Source organism: Xiphophorus couchianus, chromosome 18 (genome assembly GCF_001444195.1).
Source record: "Xiphophorus couchianus chromosome 18, X_couchianus-1.0, whole genome shotgun sequence".
NCBI lineage: Eukaryota > Metazoa > Chordata > Actinopteri > Cyprinodontiformes > Poeciliidae > Xiphophorus > Xiphophorus couchianus.
The window spans coordinates 23,603,355-23,620,786 of record NC_040245.1 but is presented as its reverse complement, the minus strand read 5'-3'; the positions used below and the strand labels follow the sequence as shown (position 1 = coordinate 23,620,786).

Below are 17,432 nucleotides of genomic sequence, written 5' to 3'. Positions count from 1 at the left end.
TTCCCGATGGGCCACCTTGTGCTCCTTTCACAGCCCAATTTGTTTGAAACACGAAGCATCACCATGGAGAAATTCTCGCCAGACTGCTTGGACAGCAGCCCCAGTTCTCTTCCTTCTCCTGCTACACGAAGAAGAAGCATTCAAGAGTCTCTGCTTTTCCTTTCGTACATTTGAGTCAGGCATATAGACACTCAGAAGCAGAATGCCGACAGCTAGCAGCTTGCATGCAAACACAGAGGTACAGGTTGGGTGTGATTTGACTGATATCCTCCCATTGTTACAGCTAACCTTCAGCTCTGCTTTAGAAAATGTGTCAGAAAGGAAAACCAAAATATCCTCATTCTGGAAGCTAATCTCGTTCTCTCAAATATAGCTGCAGACAAACACAAAGGCGCACTAATAACGCCACCAGCCTTGGATCGGAGGCGTACAGGAGGTGCCAGGAACCGTCTCCCACAGTCACCCTCCTGTTCACTTGGAACAATAAGCCATTCTGTTTGCGAACTTACTTTGATTCTCCCTCTCTCTCAGCTGACCCAACAGTCAGGCCGTCATGGAAACGTGGCCTTGACTTACGGTCCTGTTAAGACTCGTGTCCGGTCGGTATCTGCTTGAAGATTCCCGTCACACCCCGCTGACGCGTGTGCACGGAGAACTTCTTCCTTTCGAGCCTCCTTTGTATCAGTGGTGACTTCATCTTCACCATGAAGTCAGCCTCAGTAATGAAGCAGAAAATCGGGTGGGGATGATTCTGCCCCACCCAGGCAGCTCCCGCTCGCAGAAAACACTGATTTCATGGGTGTGTGTGCTTGTGTGTCATCTGGATCATCAGTTTTCTGGGGTAAATTCAGACAGCAGGGAGACTTTTAACCAGATTCTACCCATTGTCCCAGGAAGTCGGCATTTAATTACATATTTACACTTTTATACTTTTTGTTTTTTTAGGGAGGGGGGTTTTCGACATTTACAGGCAAATGCTTCCCCTGGATTTCTTATGCTTTGAGTCCCCCTTTCTCAAATATTAGTCATCCATTCCTCTCGGAAAGAAAAATACTAAAGTGAGTCATGTTTGTCTATTTCAGTGGCAGCTTTTTTCATTCTTTTCTCTGTCTTATCCCTCCTTTTGCCCCACTTTTTTTCTTTTCTTGCTGGTTCATTTCTTATCCAAGATCACTATGAGAGACCCATGAGGGACCCTACTTTTCACTATTAATGAAAGCGTGGCAGCTAGATGTGGAAAATGTGAATTAATAAAAGCATTGCTCTGATTAAACTCGGTCACTTTGTGCATTTTGTTTGAGCCGACTGGTTAGAATAGAGAAGCACTGATGTGCGTTTTCTGAACTATTTCCAATCTCTTGATTTTCTTAAAGTCTGTCCTTCTGATATGAATTCTAGCAAACTCTTGATATCACAAGACCCATAAATAAAAGCATTCAAAATATTACTTTCTAGCCCTGTAAACTCCTACCTTAACTCTGCTGACATTTGCAAACCAGCATGATTCGTAACAGACACAGGTTGAAATGTCCACCTTCCTTTTATCTGATGAACTTGGCTTCATGTCAGCTTTCCTCTTTCTAATTAAGTAAGAAAATAAAATCTCCAGAACCTGGAGGAATTAAGGTTCTGAGACTGACGTTTCTTTTTCCATACCTGATTTTTTAGTTTGCCACAGGTACATCAAGAGTCAGAGCAGCTAAAGGTTTTCGGGTCTGCAGCTGTTGTGAGATCTTAGCTTTGATGCATTCAATGGGCAGGAAAGAATAAGATTTTTCAGGATTTGAATTCGCTCTTACTGATCAGAAGTGATACAGAGAAAATCGGTCAACTCTTGTCTCTGGATGCATCTCCACTCAGTACGGAAGACTCTGTTAGAATTTATTAAGTTTATTGGTTAAAAAAAAGGTTCGTAAGCTTCTGTTTAAAAATAAATTTTACAATCCCACATAATAAAAGTAATTAAATAGCAAAACAGAGCTAATTCTCAGCCTAATTAGGACACATTAAACATTTACATACCCTGTTTAACTGCATGTGAATTACTCCTCTTACTTTTACTTCCCCTCGATTATAGTTTCCCGTTTCCTTGTCACCCCTCCCATTTTTTTTGTCAGTGTAACCTGTTGACATAGTGTGATTTCTGAATCTGCAGCCATATGTTATCATTTTCCATCTGGGCGGCTGTGGCGAATACGTGAGTCACAGGTCGCTCACATTTTTTGCAAAGATGAGGTCAGCACACACCATGGAGAGCTCGGACTGAGAATACGTCTCTGATGCAGAGCACAACCAATCCCCTTGTGTGTGAGGGAGAAAGAGAAAGAGTGACGGGGTGGGTGGGTGTGTGTGTGCCAGACTAATGGTCCATTGAGCTCAGTCAGGGTTTATTTAGCTGGTCGGAGCTGTGGGTCTGTTGGCTTTGGAGTCCAGACGAGGCTCTATTTTTACCTCGGCAGGAAGGGAGCACACTATCCTCTCTGTTGCATGTTCACACAATTTTGCATTCATTTTGCCTCAAATATGGAGGCTTACTTGCTCTTACGGATACAAATCTTAGGAGTGCAGGTTGGCTCAGATAGCAAGAGGTTCATGTCTCAGAAAGGTTTACAGGAGACACCGGCGTGCACTTAAAAACACACGGTTGCCATCTAGAGCCCATTGCTGAAGTGTCTCTTTTTCCAGCTGCTGTCCCCAAGTCAGGGAGAAAGAGAGAGAGAGAGAGAAAAAAAAAAACACCAGTGTTTGAGTTTCTCCTCCTCTCTGTCTGTCTCTGGACTGTGAGAGGCCAGACACCGAGCAGAGGGTGGAAGGTAGGGAGGGTCCAGCGGGGCCTTACCTTCGCCTTCCCAGTCCTGCAAGAAAAGGTTGAGTGGAGCAGTCAGAGTGGAGAAAAAAGAGGAACATGTCAGAGGAGAAGGCATCAGGGAGAGGAGAAAAGTTTCTGGCTTCAGTTTTGAATCTTGTGGGATTCTAGTAGCCCACCTACTGGGCTGAAAATCTGGAGCCTGTCTGAAGAAATCCAACCTGTGTTTGGGGAGGGAAGCGCAAGAGAAGGAAGGAAGGGATGAGGTGAGGAAAGCGCTGGATAAAATGGATGGTGGAGACGATGTCATCAGTCAGGCGTCCGTCATCTACCTCAGTGACGACTACAAGGAGGTAAAGGAGCAGGTTTGCTTTGGATCGTGTTCAATAATTATGAAACAGATACTCATCAGTAACTGAAAGAATTAGGATTTATTAACAGGAATTAACCATTTTCAAACAACATTCTTAAAATTTCTAGAAGCTACTCCTAGAAACTTAGTTTTTATTTTATTTAGGAGAACTGTGTTTAGTCTTAGTGCAACTTTGAAGACACATTTACATCACAGTAGCCCACAATAAAACATAAACATCATCCCTGGATGTTTCTACAATCTCCTTTAAAGAAGCAGACGGTCTCCCAAATCTCCTTCTGCTACAGTAATGTTTGTGAATTTCACTTTTTTTATTCCTTTAGCTTTAAATACTAATGATAAAGAAGTATGGCAGTATGGTTTGTGCATAGCCAGAGCATTACTTTGTTTATTGGTGTGCTAATTGGCTATATGCTAATTATCTTCCACTGAAAGTTGCTGTAGCAGCTGAACAGAAAATCAGGAGTTCAGGTCTCAGGGATATTGATCAACATCAGTCGAAAAAGTCCCAAATCAGGACCATAGTTTAATATAATAGTTTGATCCAATCGGACAATCTCATTAACAACCTCACATTGATTGCAAGCTGTCAAAAATGTTATGCTTCCAGCTAAGAGAAAGTTGAGCATTTCTATTTATTCCCACTGCATTATGCCAGTTTTAGATTCTCATAGTGAGATAATCTTGAGTAAAAAGGGACATTTTTATGGAATTGACAGGAAGTTTCAAAACAAAAATGAGCAAAATGAGTTAATTAGTTTTATTTCATCTAGTCCTAAAAGGACTTTGAACCACAGGAAAAGCATTGTTGTTGTTCTTTAACCACAGGTTTTTAAACCTTGGTGGAATATCTGTGTCATCCAGAGATCATAGTTTGTTTTTGTAATTATTAAACTTCAAAAATCTGACAGTGGTTTTGGCTTTCAATTTTTTATGCTAAACTTAACTATCAAGGTCATCTTCAAATTGAATGCTTTAATGGTTTATTGTGTTTTGTGTTTTACAAAAAATTTATTTTCTGCTGTGCTTGTGCTTCTTGCCCCCATACAAACTGTTTTTGATGTGGAAAAACTGAGCTTTACAAATAGTCGGTTTGTGCCTTATCAGTGTTTATTGAAAATACAACGATTTTTAGAAATAATGATGCCGATCACACATTGTTTTCTTCGTATTTGGCTCTGTCCCGACTCTGATTGCAAGCTGAAAACGTTTGTGGTTGAAAGCAAATTGGGAAGCATTAGTCAGGCTCAAAACCATCCTCGAGATCACTTCGTTTTGTTTTGATGTTGTTATAGACGTCACTATCGCCACCTATTGGCACAGCATTGGACGTTTTTGATTGGAATCTTATAGATTATCACAAGAATTTGACGACGTGTCGGATCAGAAGCATGCTGAACTCTAACAGTTGCAGACTGGAGTTGGACTCTCCTGCTATTGGTGACAGTCACAGAATATTTGACAAAATTATAAAAAATATATCACGAGTAGTGCAGCCAAGACTAAAATATGGGCATTAACGAGTTTGCATATTTGGTCCAGCAGTATGACACAACCCTGTGAGTAACCGGGCTTTTATTCCTTAATCTCCCCTTTTCTTAGGAGAAACAAAACAGCATTCCTTTGCTCAGTCTTTCCCTTGAACTGTCTCATGGATGGAAACCCCACATGTGACTCACAGACCCATTGTCATGTCTAGACCCGGTCCATGCTTCTTTTCTGCTAACATCCCTACCCCCACTGCCCCCCGCCACCATTTAGGGAGTTGTTCTTTTCCGAGCTGAGTGACAGGAGCAGTCTTGCACTGACCTGCAGCTGAACTGGAAGAGGGGGCCAAAGGTTGGGTCCCTTATCTGGGATGGAATGCTGTGCAGCCTAGAAAGACAGGTCTCAGATAACAAGAGGAGGGAGAGACGCACACAGATAGGCTGAGCAGAAGTGCTGGCGCCGCCACTTTAAGTGTGTATTGTTTTATGAATACTGTTTGGTAATTACCCTTTTAAAAAAATGCTGTGAGTGAGAAAACGCGTTGAATTATTCATTACGTTTTTCACAGTTTGTTTTGAAATGTTGATATGACACCTTGAGTGTGTTTAAGGCTGTACGGGGAACTGAACCACACCTGCTGCAGGCTCCTCCTGTTTTTATCAGTGTTCCTAAGCATCTCACAAGAAGTGAGTTTTTTTTCCTTCTCTTTTAATGCTACGGTCTTGGATGATATATCCATGAATGTGTATTTCTTATTTCTTCAAATGCAGCCCCTTGAAAACATCTGTAGAACTTCCAGAATACTCCCACACAGTCATAACACTCAAACTAAAGAGATCGTGACCTCCAATCTGTAAAGCTGAGATCTCTGCAACATCTTTCCGTTACAGCTGGAGAAACATGTGAGCAAGGTATTTCTACGCCAAGACAAATACATGCGAACATTCATCATAGTGAATTCTGTCAATCACTGATTCTCAAACTTTTTTCTAAAAGTAAAAACTAAGGCTTTGAAATACCACCATATTAAAGGCATTTTTATAAATATTAATTCAACAAGACTTGTACTTTTCTTTTTATATATATATATATGTGCCTTTTAAAAACCAAACAATGCTGTTTGCTTGTATATTTGCCTTTTAAATGGTTGAAAAGTTTTGACTAAAAGCAGCACAGATTTTTGTACAACTTCTTGGGAAGCTCATACATTATAGGAAAGGTCTTGTGAGCTCCAAATACACTCTGTCAAACTATAGCACATTGTGCTTCTTTTTATACTTTAAAAGCCATTTGTGAGCTTAAATAACCTGGAATTTGTGCCGTGTGTGTGTGATTGTGTGGTAACGGTGGGCTCTTGTCCTGGGAGTCCACTGTTAGAGTTAGATCTCAGCTGCTGAAAAGCCCCCATTGTGCAGGAAACAGGAAGAGTGTTTTGTAAGGAATGTTATGAAAAATATAAAAAGAAGTCAAGTGAAAATGTGTCAATGAAGAATTTGGAAATTGCAAGAAGAAAATAAGAAACGGAGAGAAATTTTTACATACCCAGATACAATTAACCTGAGTTAATAATCTGATGATCAAGGATTGTAAATCTAGTAGTTTTTGTGCACTGAAGGAGGCTGCTCTTCTTTTTGGGGGAAGGGCACAAATGTTTCAATTCATCCCACATTTTAAATACAGCTTTTGAGAGAAGATTCGACGGCCTTAAATCGAGCACCGTGTCATCCAGCGCCAAGCCTGAATCAACCTCCGGGCCTGTGGCTGGATGTTTGAGGGGAGGGGAAACTGTCTTTGTCAGTGAGGTTTTTTTTCAGCAGAGGAAATTGCTTCGTGAACTTGAGGAAAAACACAAATTAGCCCACTTTTGTTCCTCGCAATCTAATTTGGATGGCTGTGGTGCCAGAGGCCGGGAAGCCAGGGGAGGCGGTTAGGGTTGTCACTCATTCTTTCTCGCATTCTCGTCTCCCATGTGCATCTTGAAAATGTAAATATAATGGATCACACGAATTTTCCAAGCAACTGAAAACACCCTTTGGAATCATTTATGCTCAAACTGGATAATGAGGCTTTTTTTTATTTATTTATTAATTTATTTTCAATGAAAAGTGTTCACTTTTTTCTGACTGTTCACATTTAAACCCAAAGTCAAACCCGGAGAACATTATTTAAAATGTATTTGTTGCCATTTTTGTTTCTGGAGGGGAAGGGAACTGCATTGGTCATTTGATAGTGAAGGATTGTGGGGTATTTAACTGAAGCAGTGAAGCAATGTCAACAGGGTGGTCATTGTATAATGTTGAAAGGGTAGGAATTTAATTACAGTGAAACCTCGTTTTCCGCGGGGGTTACGTTCCAAAAAGAACCAGTGATAGGCAAAATCCGCGAAGTAGTAACCTTTATTTTTTTACAATTATTATACAATGAAATACTCCATAAAACATTGAAACCAAAGAACAAAACCTTTTTACAGGCCCAAACATTTGTTTAACAAATAAAAGTACTGTATAAACGTTATTTTTTATTTTTTTTATTTTTTACAAATAACTACTGTACTGTAAAATAATAATTTTAATCATCAATATGAACTGAGGGCTTCAAATTGCGGAGATCAGCACCACCCCACCGCGACCCGAGTCATTGGATTAGAACAGGAGAAAATGAAAAATGATTTTGAAAAAAAAATACAAAGTGCAGTAGGACAAATAGTGACTCACCTGTATTTCACTGCTCCTCCTGATTCCCCTCTGTGGCGTTTTTTTCTTCTAAAGCCCGCGGTGCAGGTGTGTTTTTTTTGAGAAAAGAACATAGTTATCGGTTGTTGTCGCTCTTTTTTCTTCTGGGCAAAAAGATTCTTATAAACCGACATGCCACCATCGATTATGTTAAATATGGCAAGTTGTTTTACGTACATGTACATATTAAACCACAACGTTATTGGCACACAGGTAGAGAAGAAGTGGAGAGACTGTTTAGCCAATCAGAATGCAGAACACAATGCACGATGTAAATCCGTGAAGCAGCGAGACCGTGGAAGGTGAACCGCGATATAGCGAGTGTTTACTGTATACAACACATGTAAATACTTGTTATCGGCAATTACAGCAACATTAATATCTGTTATTCATATCGGTTAAAATTTTCGTATTTATACTGAATCCCTAGTTTAAACTAATTTTTTTTTTTATTTCATGCCAAACCTATTAGCGTAAAGGGTTGTTTGTAAGGTTTTAATCAAGCCAGGCTTCATTTTAGTCCTTTCTCTACCCTCATTTATGAACGTAACGGAAAGCCAAGAAAGACTGAGCGAATGTTTCTCTTCCAGATTTTAGCTTTGCTCGAAGCCACTGTTCAGCACAAACACTGTTAGCTTTCCAGTTGTCGATTTGAGTTATTCCTGTGTAGAGAAGCAAGTTTGACCTCTGCTTTACCATGCAGGCCTTTGTTGGGCCTCTGAGGCAAACCACTGGTAACCTTCAAGGATGTTCATCTTCATTAGCCGGGCAATCTTTTATACGGAAACACAAAGGAGCAGCAGCAGTCAGGTCCACTCTTCGATCCAGCGGTGTGTATGTGCCGAGAGTGTGTTTTCGACTCTCTTGTGGAGTGGGATTATGGTAATTTTGTCCTTGGAGATAGAACCGCCTGACAACGCCTGCGTTCATTTGTCAGGAGAGGTAAACAATGAGGATGGAGGGAAGGAGCTGAGGGATGGAGTGGGAGAAAAGAAAAAGGTGTGATAAACAACTTGATGAGCAATGAGCAGGATGATGGTTTGATGTGGTCGTAGGCTGGTGGAGTGAGGTGGGATACAGGGGGGAGAGACTGGGCGTGATGATGAGTCAGTTTCTGAGACAACAGATGTGACTGAATCATAAAGAACTGGAAGGTGAGGAAAAGATATAAGGAACAGCTCGTAATCTTTGTCACTATGGTGATAGCATATCAGACAAACACAAGTCCTGGGTGAGGCGTGGGTTGGTTTGAGACTCTCAAACAGACATGCCGCTCATAGCTTTTCAAAAACGGCTTACATACTTAAGAGTGAACGCTGGCTCTCGTTATGTTTTCACACCATAACTATACACCTGCTGCTTTTTTTTTTGTAAAGAAGGGCTGAAAGATAGGAGCTTTCTTTCGACTATCCATCTGGCAGTGTGCTCAGCAACAGGTAGGGTAGGGTCAGCGCTGTGTTACTATGTGCTCCATACAAAACTTTTGTCACTTCCTGTTACATCTCATTAGAAATACTTCAGACCAACCAGTATTTGTGGTTTGCCGTATGTTGTTCTGATATCAACAATTAAAGTTTTGGAGAAGCTTCTTCCTTTGAAAAGTGCAAACATCGTCGTGCACGTTTAGCTCGGGCTTCACATTCGTTTCGTGCAGAGTTTGCTGAATGATCTGCACTGCTCACACACACACTTTCAGCAGAGTAGACACATCTTGGCAGCAGATTCAAGGCAGGGCAGCGGCAAATAATAATCCAAGCAGGCGGGACAGACGGCCGGTTGTGCAGTTCAGCGCCATCTTGGCTTTAGATCAACCAAAATAAATAAAAATCATGGAAATTTACATCGACTTTCAATGCCAACATTTAAGGGTGCATAATGTGCATCTTACTAAATAGAACCAGAAAATAAAAAAAAAATTTGACAAACCAATGAAGGTAACCAATCTGTTTGTACACTAAGTCCATGTTACTCTCACTCCTTTGCTGCAGTTGCAGTTGCACCTTTTTCTGTTGTGTCAGATAGATATTTATTTCAAGTTTGCTTGAAACAGGAGTTTGTTTGTTCGCTCAACCTTAATGCCAGCTTGCTTATTCGTGATCTTCTTACATCTGTTTAAGACCAAAGAACTATGCTGCTAAACACAAAACCATGGCCTTTCTGGCCATGAGAAGATTAATAACGAGGGCACAAGATTGTTTTTGACAAGATAGCAAAGTTCGTGTTAATTATTTTGTAGTTCTGGGATTTTTGCAGCTTTAATGAAGACATGAAATATTTTGCTCTGTCATATGTGGATCTAATCATGTGGGAAGCTCCTTTTTCATTGCAGTTCAGTAAAACAACAGCCCCACCTGGTGGTCCACTGAAGGAATAAAATGCACGTTCCCTTTTATTTATTTCTTCAGCTGATTTCACACTTTGTATCACTTTGACGTTGAACCCTTTACTGCGAATTAAGACAAGGCTGCTTTGCTTAATGTGCTCATAGAAGTGATTTGCTCTGGAAGAAAATACTTAAGATAACAGTGTATACATGCAGCTGGAACATATTTTAAAGTCCTGAGGATGATTCCTAAACTCTGTCTCTTTTTGGAGTTTCTCATCTTAAAACTAGATTACAAGTTGTCAGATCAATGACCTTAAATTATGCATTTTGTCCTCTTGCAGGCCCAGAAGAATGAGAGGGAGTCAATCAGGCAGAAGTTGGCTCTGGGTAGTTTCTTCGACGATGGCCCAGGCATCTACACGAGCTGCAGCAAGAGCGGCAAACCCAGCCTGTCCTCACGGTGAGACCTTTGAGGTTTTACTCTGGTCAGCGGCCATGTGATTAATTATTGAAAAACACTATGTGTTTTTATATATTTTTTTAAGAAATTACTGGCTCTGGTTTGGCAGTCGTGACTTTCAGGAACAGAATCAATCAGAAAAGGTTGACTCTAAAAGTTCAGATTTGTTGTCACACATCAGTGAGCCGACATAAGGCAGAACGTGTCGGCGTGAGTAACTCTGATCAGCCTTTGTGGTTCTCACTTCCTTGAACACACCTACTTGCACACACACACAACGCTGCCACCTCTGACACCGAGCCTTACTGGAATCCAGTCTCCAGTAAACACTCCTGTGCACGGCTTTTTCTTGCTCTTTGAATCATGTGGATTTCTCGCAACTGTTTGTTAGTGTAGACGAATAACAGGAAACTCATGACCGTACTGTAAATGACACATTATTCTGGCCTTTGAAGAAATAACAAAAATATTTGAGCCCAGAGAAGTCTAGGTAATTGAAGCTGTCCTTTGAAACAACAGTCGGCCACTCGGGTCCTGTTTTAAGCGGACCTGTATGGATCTTTACCGTGTAATCAATCGGCCCCTGCTTGTAATTACTGCAACGAATAAGCAGATTATTGATCAGCAGTGGGGCGGATCTGCGCCCTAATGATATCCTGCCCTTCCACGACACAAACAGCACCCGTCCCTCCCCACCAACACCGCCTCGCCTCTGGATGTGAGCGGATTGTATCGGACCTACTGGGGGCCTCCTGAATCGATCTGCATTGGAGACAACAAGAGGGATGATTAAAAACACAAGCCCTGTTTAATTGTAACCAGTCTGCACTATTGGTCCAGTAAAAGGAGCAGCTTCTGGGTTTTTTCTCTCTCTCTCATGTTCTGAATGCTGTTATTATTATTGGGGCAAAGAACTAGACTGAACTCATCAAACACTGTTTGTATTTCATGGGTCGTTCTCTGCTCGTCTCTCTCCTTGCGTTCCCCTGCAGGCTGCAGAGCGGCATGAACCTGCAGATCTGTTTTGTCAATGACAGCGGCAGTGACAAGGACAGCGATGCGGATGACAGCAAGACAGAGACCAGCCTGGACACACCGCTGTCCCCCATGGTATGCACATGGACTGCACACAGCACCGCGCAAAAGTCCTCCCAGCAGCCTTCCAGCATTTTCACATATTGTAATATTATCACCCTAAACATTAGTGTGTTTAAAGGATCTTTTGATAGCTTGAATGAAAAGTGTTGCATAATTGTGAAGTTAAAGAAAAATGATACATGGCTTTCAGTGGTGGGTACTCCTTTCTAAGAAGTTAGTTGTGCTAGCCTTATTCCATTAATCATAAACATTAGTTGCGCCAACATTACACCAACATGGTATTTAGCTGAAGCTAATGCTAAGGCTCCAAATTCAACCATGTTGCTACCCATCATGTCTCAGTGACCCAACATGTGCAACAATATAGTAATTTGTCCTCAAAGGAGTCAAATTTGTAATTTCACATCCACCTGTAAGGTCTGCACTTTTTGATTTTGCCTAATCGACCACGGTAGGGTTTGGTTCAGACAGACGGGAGGACATCAGTAGATTTAAAACTGTTTACTCCGTCGTTCTACAGCGATGCATTCTGGGCAGAGAATAAATATTGTTTGCTGCGCCGCATCACGAGCGGAGAACGCGAGGAATGTCTGTTGGGATTGTTGTTATAAAAGAATATTCTGGAAGGACGTGACAAACTTTATCATCAATAAATGTTTAAAAATTATATTCACTAATGAAAAGGCTATTTCTAATGGAAAAATTTGATCTTAGTGATACTTTATGTTGCCAACATTTGCATAATTTAGGTAAAATGTCAAATTCACACCTTCAAACATCTGCAACAAAAACTTGATTTCCAGATTTTAAGGTCTGTTATCCAAAAGACTCTATTCTAGTATCCTTCAAATCAACTTTAAATCCTGAAACTATTCAAATTATATCTTCCTTTCAAAAACTACAACACTGAAGCATCAATTTAATTTTCACATTATTATTTACATGTTCTGTAATTCATATATATTTTTGAATCTCTGTTAGTATTTTGTTCATTTTGTCCATGTTTCATTTTGTTTCTTCATGCCTTGTGTTTGAAATAAAGTTATTGGGAAAAACAGCAAACACCCACTTTGAAATAAGAGCGTCAATATAAACGTCTAACCAAAACTTCCACACAGATGGCAAACTTTATATGGTACTTTAGAAAATTAATTCAGGGGAAGCGAAATGCGCTAAACTTCTTTTCAAAGTTAGCAAATGGTACTGCTATTAGTGCAAGAGTGGATTAGTGGAAATGTGCTCACCACTGATGGCTGTGAAAAAGTTGAAGGTGCAATACTTTCACAACTATTGTATTCTGACGTTATTTTTCAGAGTCCAAAAATAGGATTACTGATTTGAGGTGTCATCGACAGTCTGAAAGTAGCAAAGATCAGATTGTGTGAAAAGAAACTTAGACAAAGTCAGAATGAAAGCTGTGAAATAGGCAAGATATTTACTATGAATCAGAGCTATAACGGGCACTCTGCTTGCTTCATGGTAACGCTTGCTGAAATTCTTTGTTGCTCGTTCACCAGATAAGATTTTAAAAAGGGAATTGCTTGAAAGGACCGTAAAACATGGGTTTCACTTCACTTTTTGTTTGCCCCAATGTAACTGATGAAGCTTGAGAAATTATTTTTACATTCAAGTTCAGAATTTCACAGTCAAATGATAGGAATGCATTACGTTTCAACTTTTCTCCTTATAGTCTCACTCTCTCTGTCTCTCTCATGTTTTCCCACACACTCTTTCACTTCCCGTTCACCTTCTCTTTCACTTTTGCTTTCCCTCCGTCCTCCATGTTTTCCTTCGCAGTCCAAGCAGAGCTCCTCCTACTCGGACAGGGACACCACGGAGGACGACTCAGAGTCCCTGGAGGACATGGACTTTTTGAGTCGGCAGAAGAAGCTGCAGGCGGAGGCGAAGTTAGCCCTGGCGATGGCCAAGCCCATGGCCAAGATGCAGGTGGAGGTGGAGAAACAGAACCGCAAAAAGTCGCCAGTGGCCGACCTGGTCAGTAACAAAAAACATAAAAGGTTTTGCGGAGACGGGAAAGATGGATCTTTGATCCTGGCCTCTTAAAAATGATACGAAAACATGTGATTTGTGCAAAACTATTAATCAAAATCAGATTACATGTATGGAATAAGTGGTGTCATTTCAATATTTGTTTGATATAGCCTAACTTACTGCTTTATATAGATCAAAAGACATTATAAATACAGCAAAGTACACTAATCTTTCTGCATAATAGAAAAAAATGCATCATATCAGATTCATCGTCTTGCTAATTTTCATTGTACATAAAATTAAACTGATGCTCATATAATCTAATTATATGTTAATATATATATATATATATATACAGTATATACATACTGTACATACAGTGAACCCTCGCTATAACGCGGTTCACCTTTCAAGGCCTCACTTCTTCGCAGAGTTTTTTGTGCAGTTTTTTTTCCACAGTGCATTGTGTTCAGCGCCCTGATTGGCTAAACAGTCTCCGCGCTTCTTCACATTTGCTTAATAAGTCCTAACTTAACGAACGTTTACCTCACTTCGATGTCACGACTTGTAACATCACCAGTACTAGTTGACACGACAGAGGAGGTACAACTTGGCCTTTAGCACATTTCTGAAAACTTCTCTCCACTTTCCTGAGACGTGTGATCCATGCTAGTTTGCAACTTCTACACTTTGTTTATTGCAGCCATGCATCACGTCAATATCTGACAAAATTACGCTTTTCGTAGCCTGGTTGATTCACTTCCAAACCAGTACATGGAAACATCGAATTTGCATTTTCCTTTTGTCTTTTTTGCTGCCTTTTGAAGGTTGACTCAAAATTCACATGACAATTGTTGAACCACAGCTAGTGTGTCAGAAAGCACTCAGTCAGAATGTCAGCTGACTTACAGAGTACAAAACATATATTTTGCACACAAAGGACAAGACAAAGTCAATAATAAGACAAACTGGACGGACGAGCTTCTCAACAGACAGCTGTGAGAGCTGACTTCTGTTTATCTAAAACTTGTAGCTGCAGACATCAGGCAACCTTCAAAGTGGTTCAAATGGTTAATGGTCTGCACTTGTTCAGGACGTTATCAAGTCAGAGGACTCCAAAGCTCTTCATCAGTCATTCGTACACATATTTGCACGCTTCTGTCACACTGACAGATGCAAGTTGACTTTCTTCAGTATGTCCTGGTGGTCATACTGCAGCACCAGCAGGGAAGGTTGGTTTCAAGGAAACACAACCTTGGCCAGGTTGTGGCCAAGAATGACCAAGCAGGGGTTCAAACTGGCAACCCTCTGCCACCCTCAACAGAAAGGAAGCCAGTGTTACACACAAAGCTCATATGAATAAATTAAAGACATAACATAACCCCTCATTTCAGTCATAATACTTCAGAAACCAAAGTTCAACACAGTCATACAATTTTAGCCCATAAAATAAAATTTCCCTTTTAACAGGTGCCAAATCTGAATGAGAGAGTTTAAGATGAAGGTCTAAACTTAACAGTAGTCACCAAAACGGCTGCTTTTTAGTCTTCATAATGTTTTATTTTATGTTTTTTATTAGAGGACATACTTTTGGGACAAATTCAAAGCATATGTTTTCTTCTATCTGATTGTAGAAATTGTACAATTCTAAGCTGATTAGATCGCCTGGACGTATTTGATCAGATACAGTCTTTGAGCTGACATATTTTTGTGTGAGATTTTTCAATGTTTTGCAGCTCCTCAAAATGGCACTCAGTCTCTTTACATCAATTTTACATCAACCTTAAGACGCCACATTTTATTGACACATTCCATCTCACACTTTAACCCAGGCGCTGGGTAAAATATCATCCTGTCAAAGTCGTGCTGCCGTTCTTTTATTCCCTCTTCGTCCCACCCCATTTAGAGAAAGGAAGGTGACTACGACCCCTCTTGTCTTTATTTCCTGCATTTTGATCTGCCTCCTCCTCTGGAGCGCATTCACCAAAAGACTCCCCACACACACACACACACCGTAGAGTGTCACGCCGGGGCACGCAATATTTCCCAGAGCCGATTTATTTATTCAGAGGAGAGCAGGGTCCATCTATAATTCATACGCCGGAAAGCATTGGTTCGGTTGTTCGGGAATGTAGTTGTGCTCCGCAGTCAGAGGACATCACTGTCACATCCGAACGAATCATGCGGTGAATGTTGAGGCGTTTTAAAGCTGCAGCTGCCTGCTCTTTCTTTCTTTTCTTTTCTTTTTTTTTTTTTTACAGCAGTAGGGGTTGATAGGTATTTTCTTAACCTACAAACAAAAGAACCACAGACAATGTCTATTAGTTTTCAACCAAGCTTTTGCAGAAGGAGAAGACACAGCAAACCGCTTCTACAAGCTGCTCACCGTGAAAACTGAAAACCTTCAGTTAGAGCTTGTCTTTTATTAGCAGGGAAGGAAGTGATAAAAAAAAAGGAAAAGCAAGTTTTGTCCTTGCACACAGTTTTCTTTCTCACGAGGGCGAGGGAGCATTCTGCTGTTAGAGATAAACATGCTGCAGAGACACTCTGTGAGTGTGGGAAGGCACAAGTTTCAACATAGCATCGGTTCACACACACACTAGAAAGCTAAAACCTTTAAATGAAAAACAAACTAGTAATGTAAAACTACTAATATAAGAGTGATAATGACACATAATAATTCTAACAGAGGTCTTTTAAATCAATGCTTTCACATGGCAGGTTGATCTGAGAAAAAGCACTTGAAAAAAAAAAAAAGACTGAGTCAAGTTAAAATTCCTGCTGGAAAATTTGTGGATGTTTACATGACCCAAACAACAAGGTTTAGGAATCACCCTCTCTTCTAGTCTACTACCTTAATTTTCCCAGTTTTATTATGGCCAGCCTGGATTTCCCTGTCTTCTTCTCAGTGACAAGTAATGAGTGTGTCAACTATAATTGCTTGCGTGCTGAGACCTTGGGTTTTCCTAAACATACAAAAAAAAAAAAAAACAATCACTGATAGAAAACGAGAGAATATAACCAAAAGAAGAAAAAAAAAAGTATCAGAATCCTTACTAGAACTTCTTCTATAAACCCAGCTTCATTCAGAAATGAGCAAACTTCCTCAGTATAACCCCTGTGGTATCGAGCTCTGAAAGGGTTATTTTCAATTAGCGGTATGGTTAGTCCAACCACAGAAACTAACACTCAGCAGCCGAGTCAACACTGACACCGCCATGTTTCACATATCCCACTCACTCCGGACTTGCAGCTCTCCTGACGTCGCACAGCTTTTCGCACAGCTTCCCGAAACTGAAACTGTTACGTTGTGCCTCGTGTAAAAGTGACTCCAGTGATATTTGTGAAAGTGAGACTTCAGAGAAGCGCTTGTGCACAAAGGGAGATGCATGGAGCTTTCCCCCCCTCGCTGTCTGTGCTTTTAAAATCCTTTCAGTAAATGCTCTGCTTTGTTTGTTTGCTTTGACTTTGTTATATTTTCATTTTTAACCCTGTTTGCATTAGTATTGACTGATTTGATTTACTTTATTCAACAGACCTCATGGTCCACAAAGAGATGATAAACAACAACACGACATATAAAGAATAAAAAGACTAAATAAAATTAAAATAAAAAAGAATCTTATAAAAGACTTGCATACCAATGTTTCCACAGAACCGATTGGTATCTTAACCAATCCAATTCCTAGATTTCCTTAGAAGGTTGTACAAGAAAATTGAGAAATTAATTGAAAGGGCATCATAGACTGACAATCTTTTTGGCTTTTACTTTAAAGCTGCAGTGTGTAACTTTTATGAAGAATCTGTTTTTTATGTATACATTTGTTAAAACAGTTGCTACGTTGTGGTAGTATAATATAAGACAGATAATCTATGAAAACATGGAGCTAATCTCCCTGTGGTCCTGCTGCAATATTCACAAATATGGAGGAGAATCTTAGCGCTGTCAATCACCCTTGTATATGTGCTTCTCTCACTTCCTCTCTGCTACACAGACTTCCATGAATGCAATCTTAGCTGTGGCTAGTTAGCACAGTCACTGGCCATGCTAAGCATGTAGCTACCGATGATGGTGCAAAATCGATCTCCCTGTAAGAGTTAAGTAGTTTCTCCGCCATTAGCCCATTCAGCGGCGCATACACGAGATTGATTGACAG

The 17,432-nt window shown here is 40.4% G+C and overlaps 1 protein-coding gene across 6 annotated transcripts in view; it reads left to right on the top strand.

Moving 5' to 3' along the window:
• The window catches only part of schip1 (schwannomin interacting protein 1), a 265,176-nt gene that overhangs the window by 242,990 nt on the left and 4,754 nt on the right, over positions 1-17,432 (top strand). For 5 of the 6 annotated variants that reach the window (XM_028045404.1, XM_028045403.1, XM_028045406.1 and 2 more), the window contains 3 exons: positions 10,067-10,185; positions 11,178-11,295; positions 13,081-13,278. In XM_028045404.1, the coding sequence (XP_027901205.1) occupies positions 10,067-10,185; positions 11,178-11,295; positions 13,081-13,278 (435 nt within the window). Of the gene's footprint in view, positions 1-2,797; positions 3,160-10,066; positions 10,186-11,177; positions 11,296-13,080; positions 13,279-17,432 lie in introns of those variants that run through there. The other variant, XM_028045408.1, reaches the window with a different exon arrangement.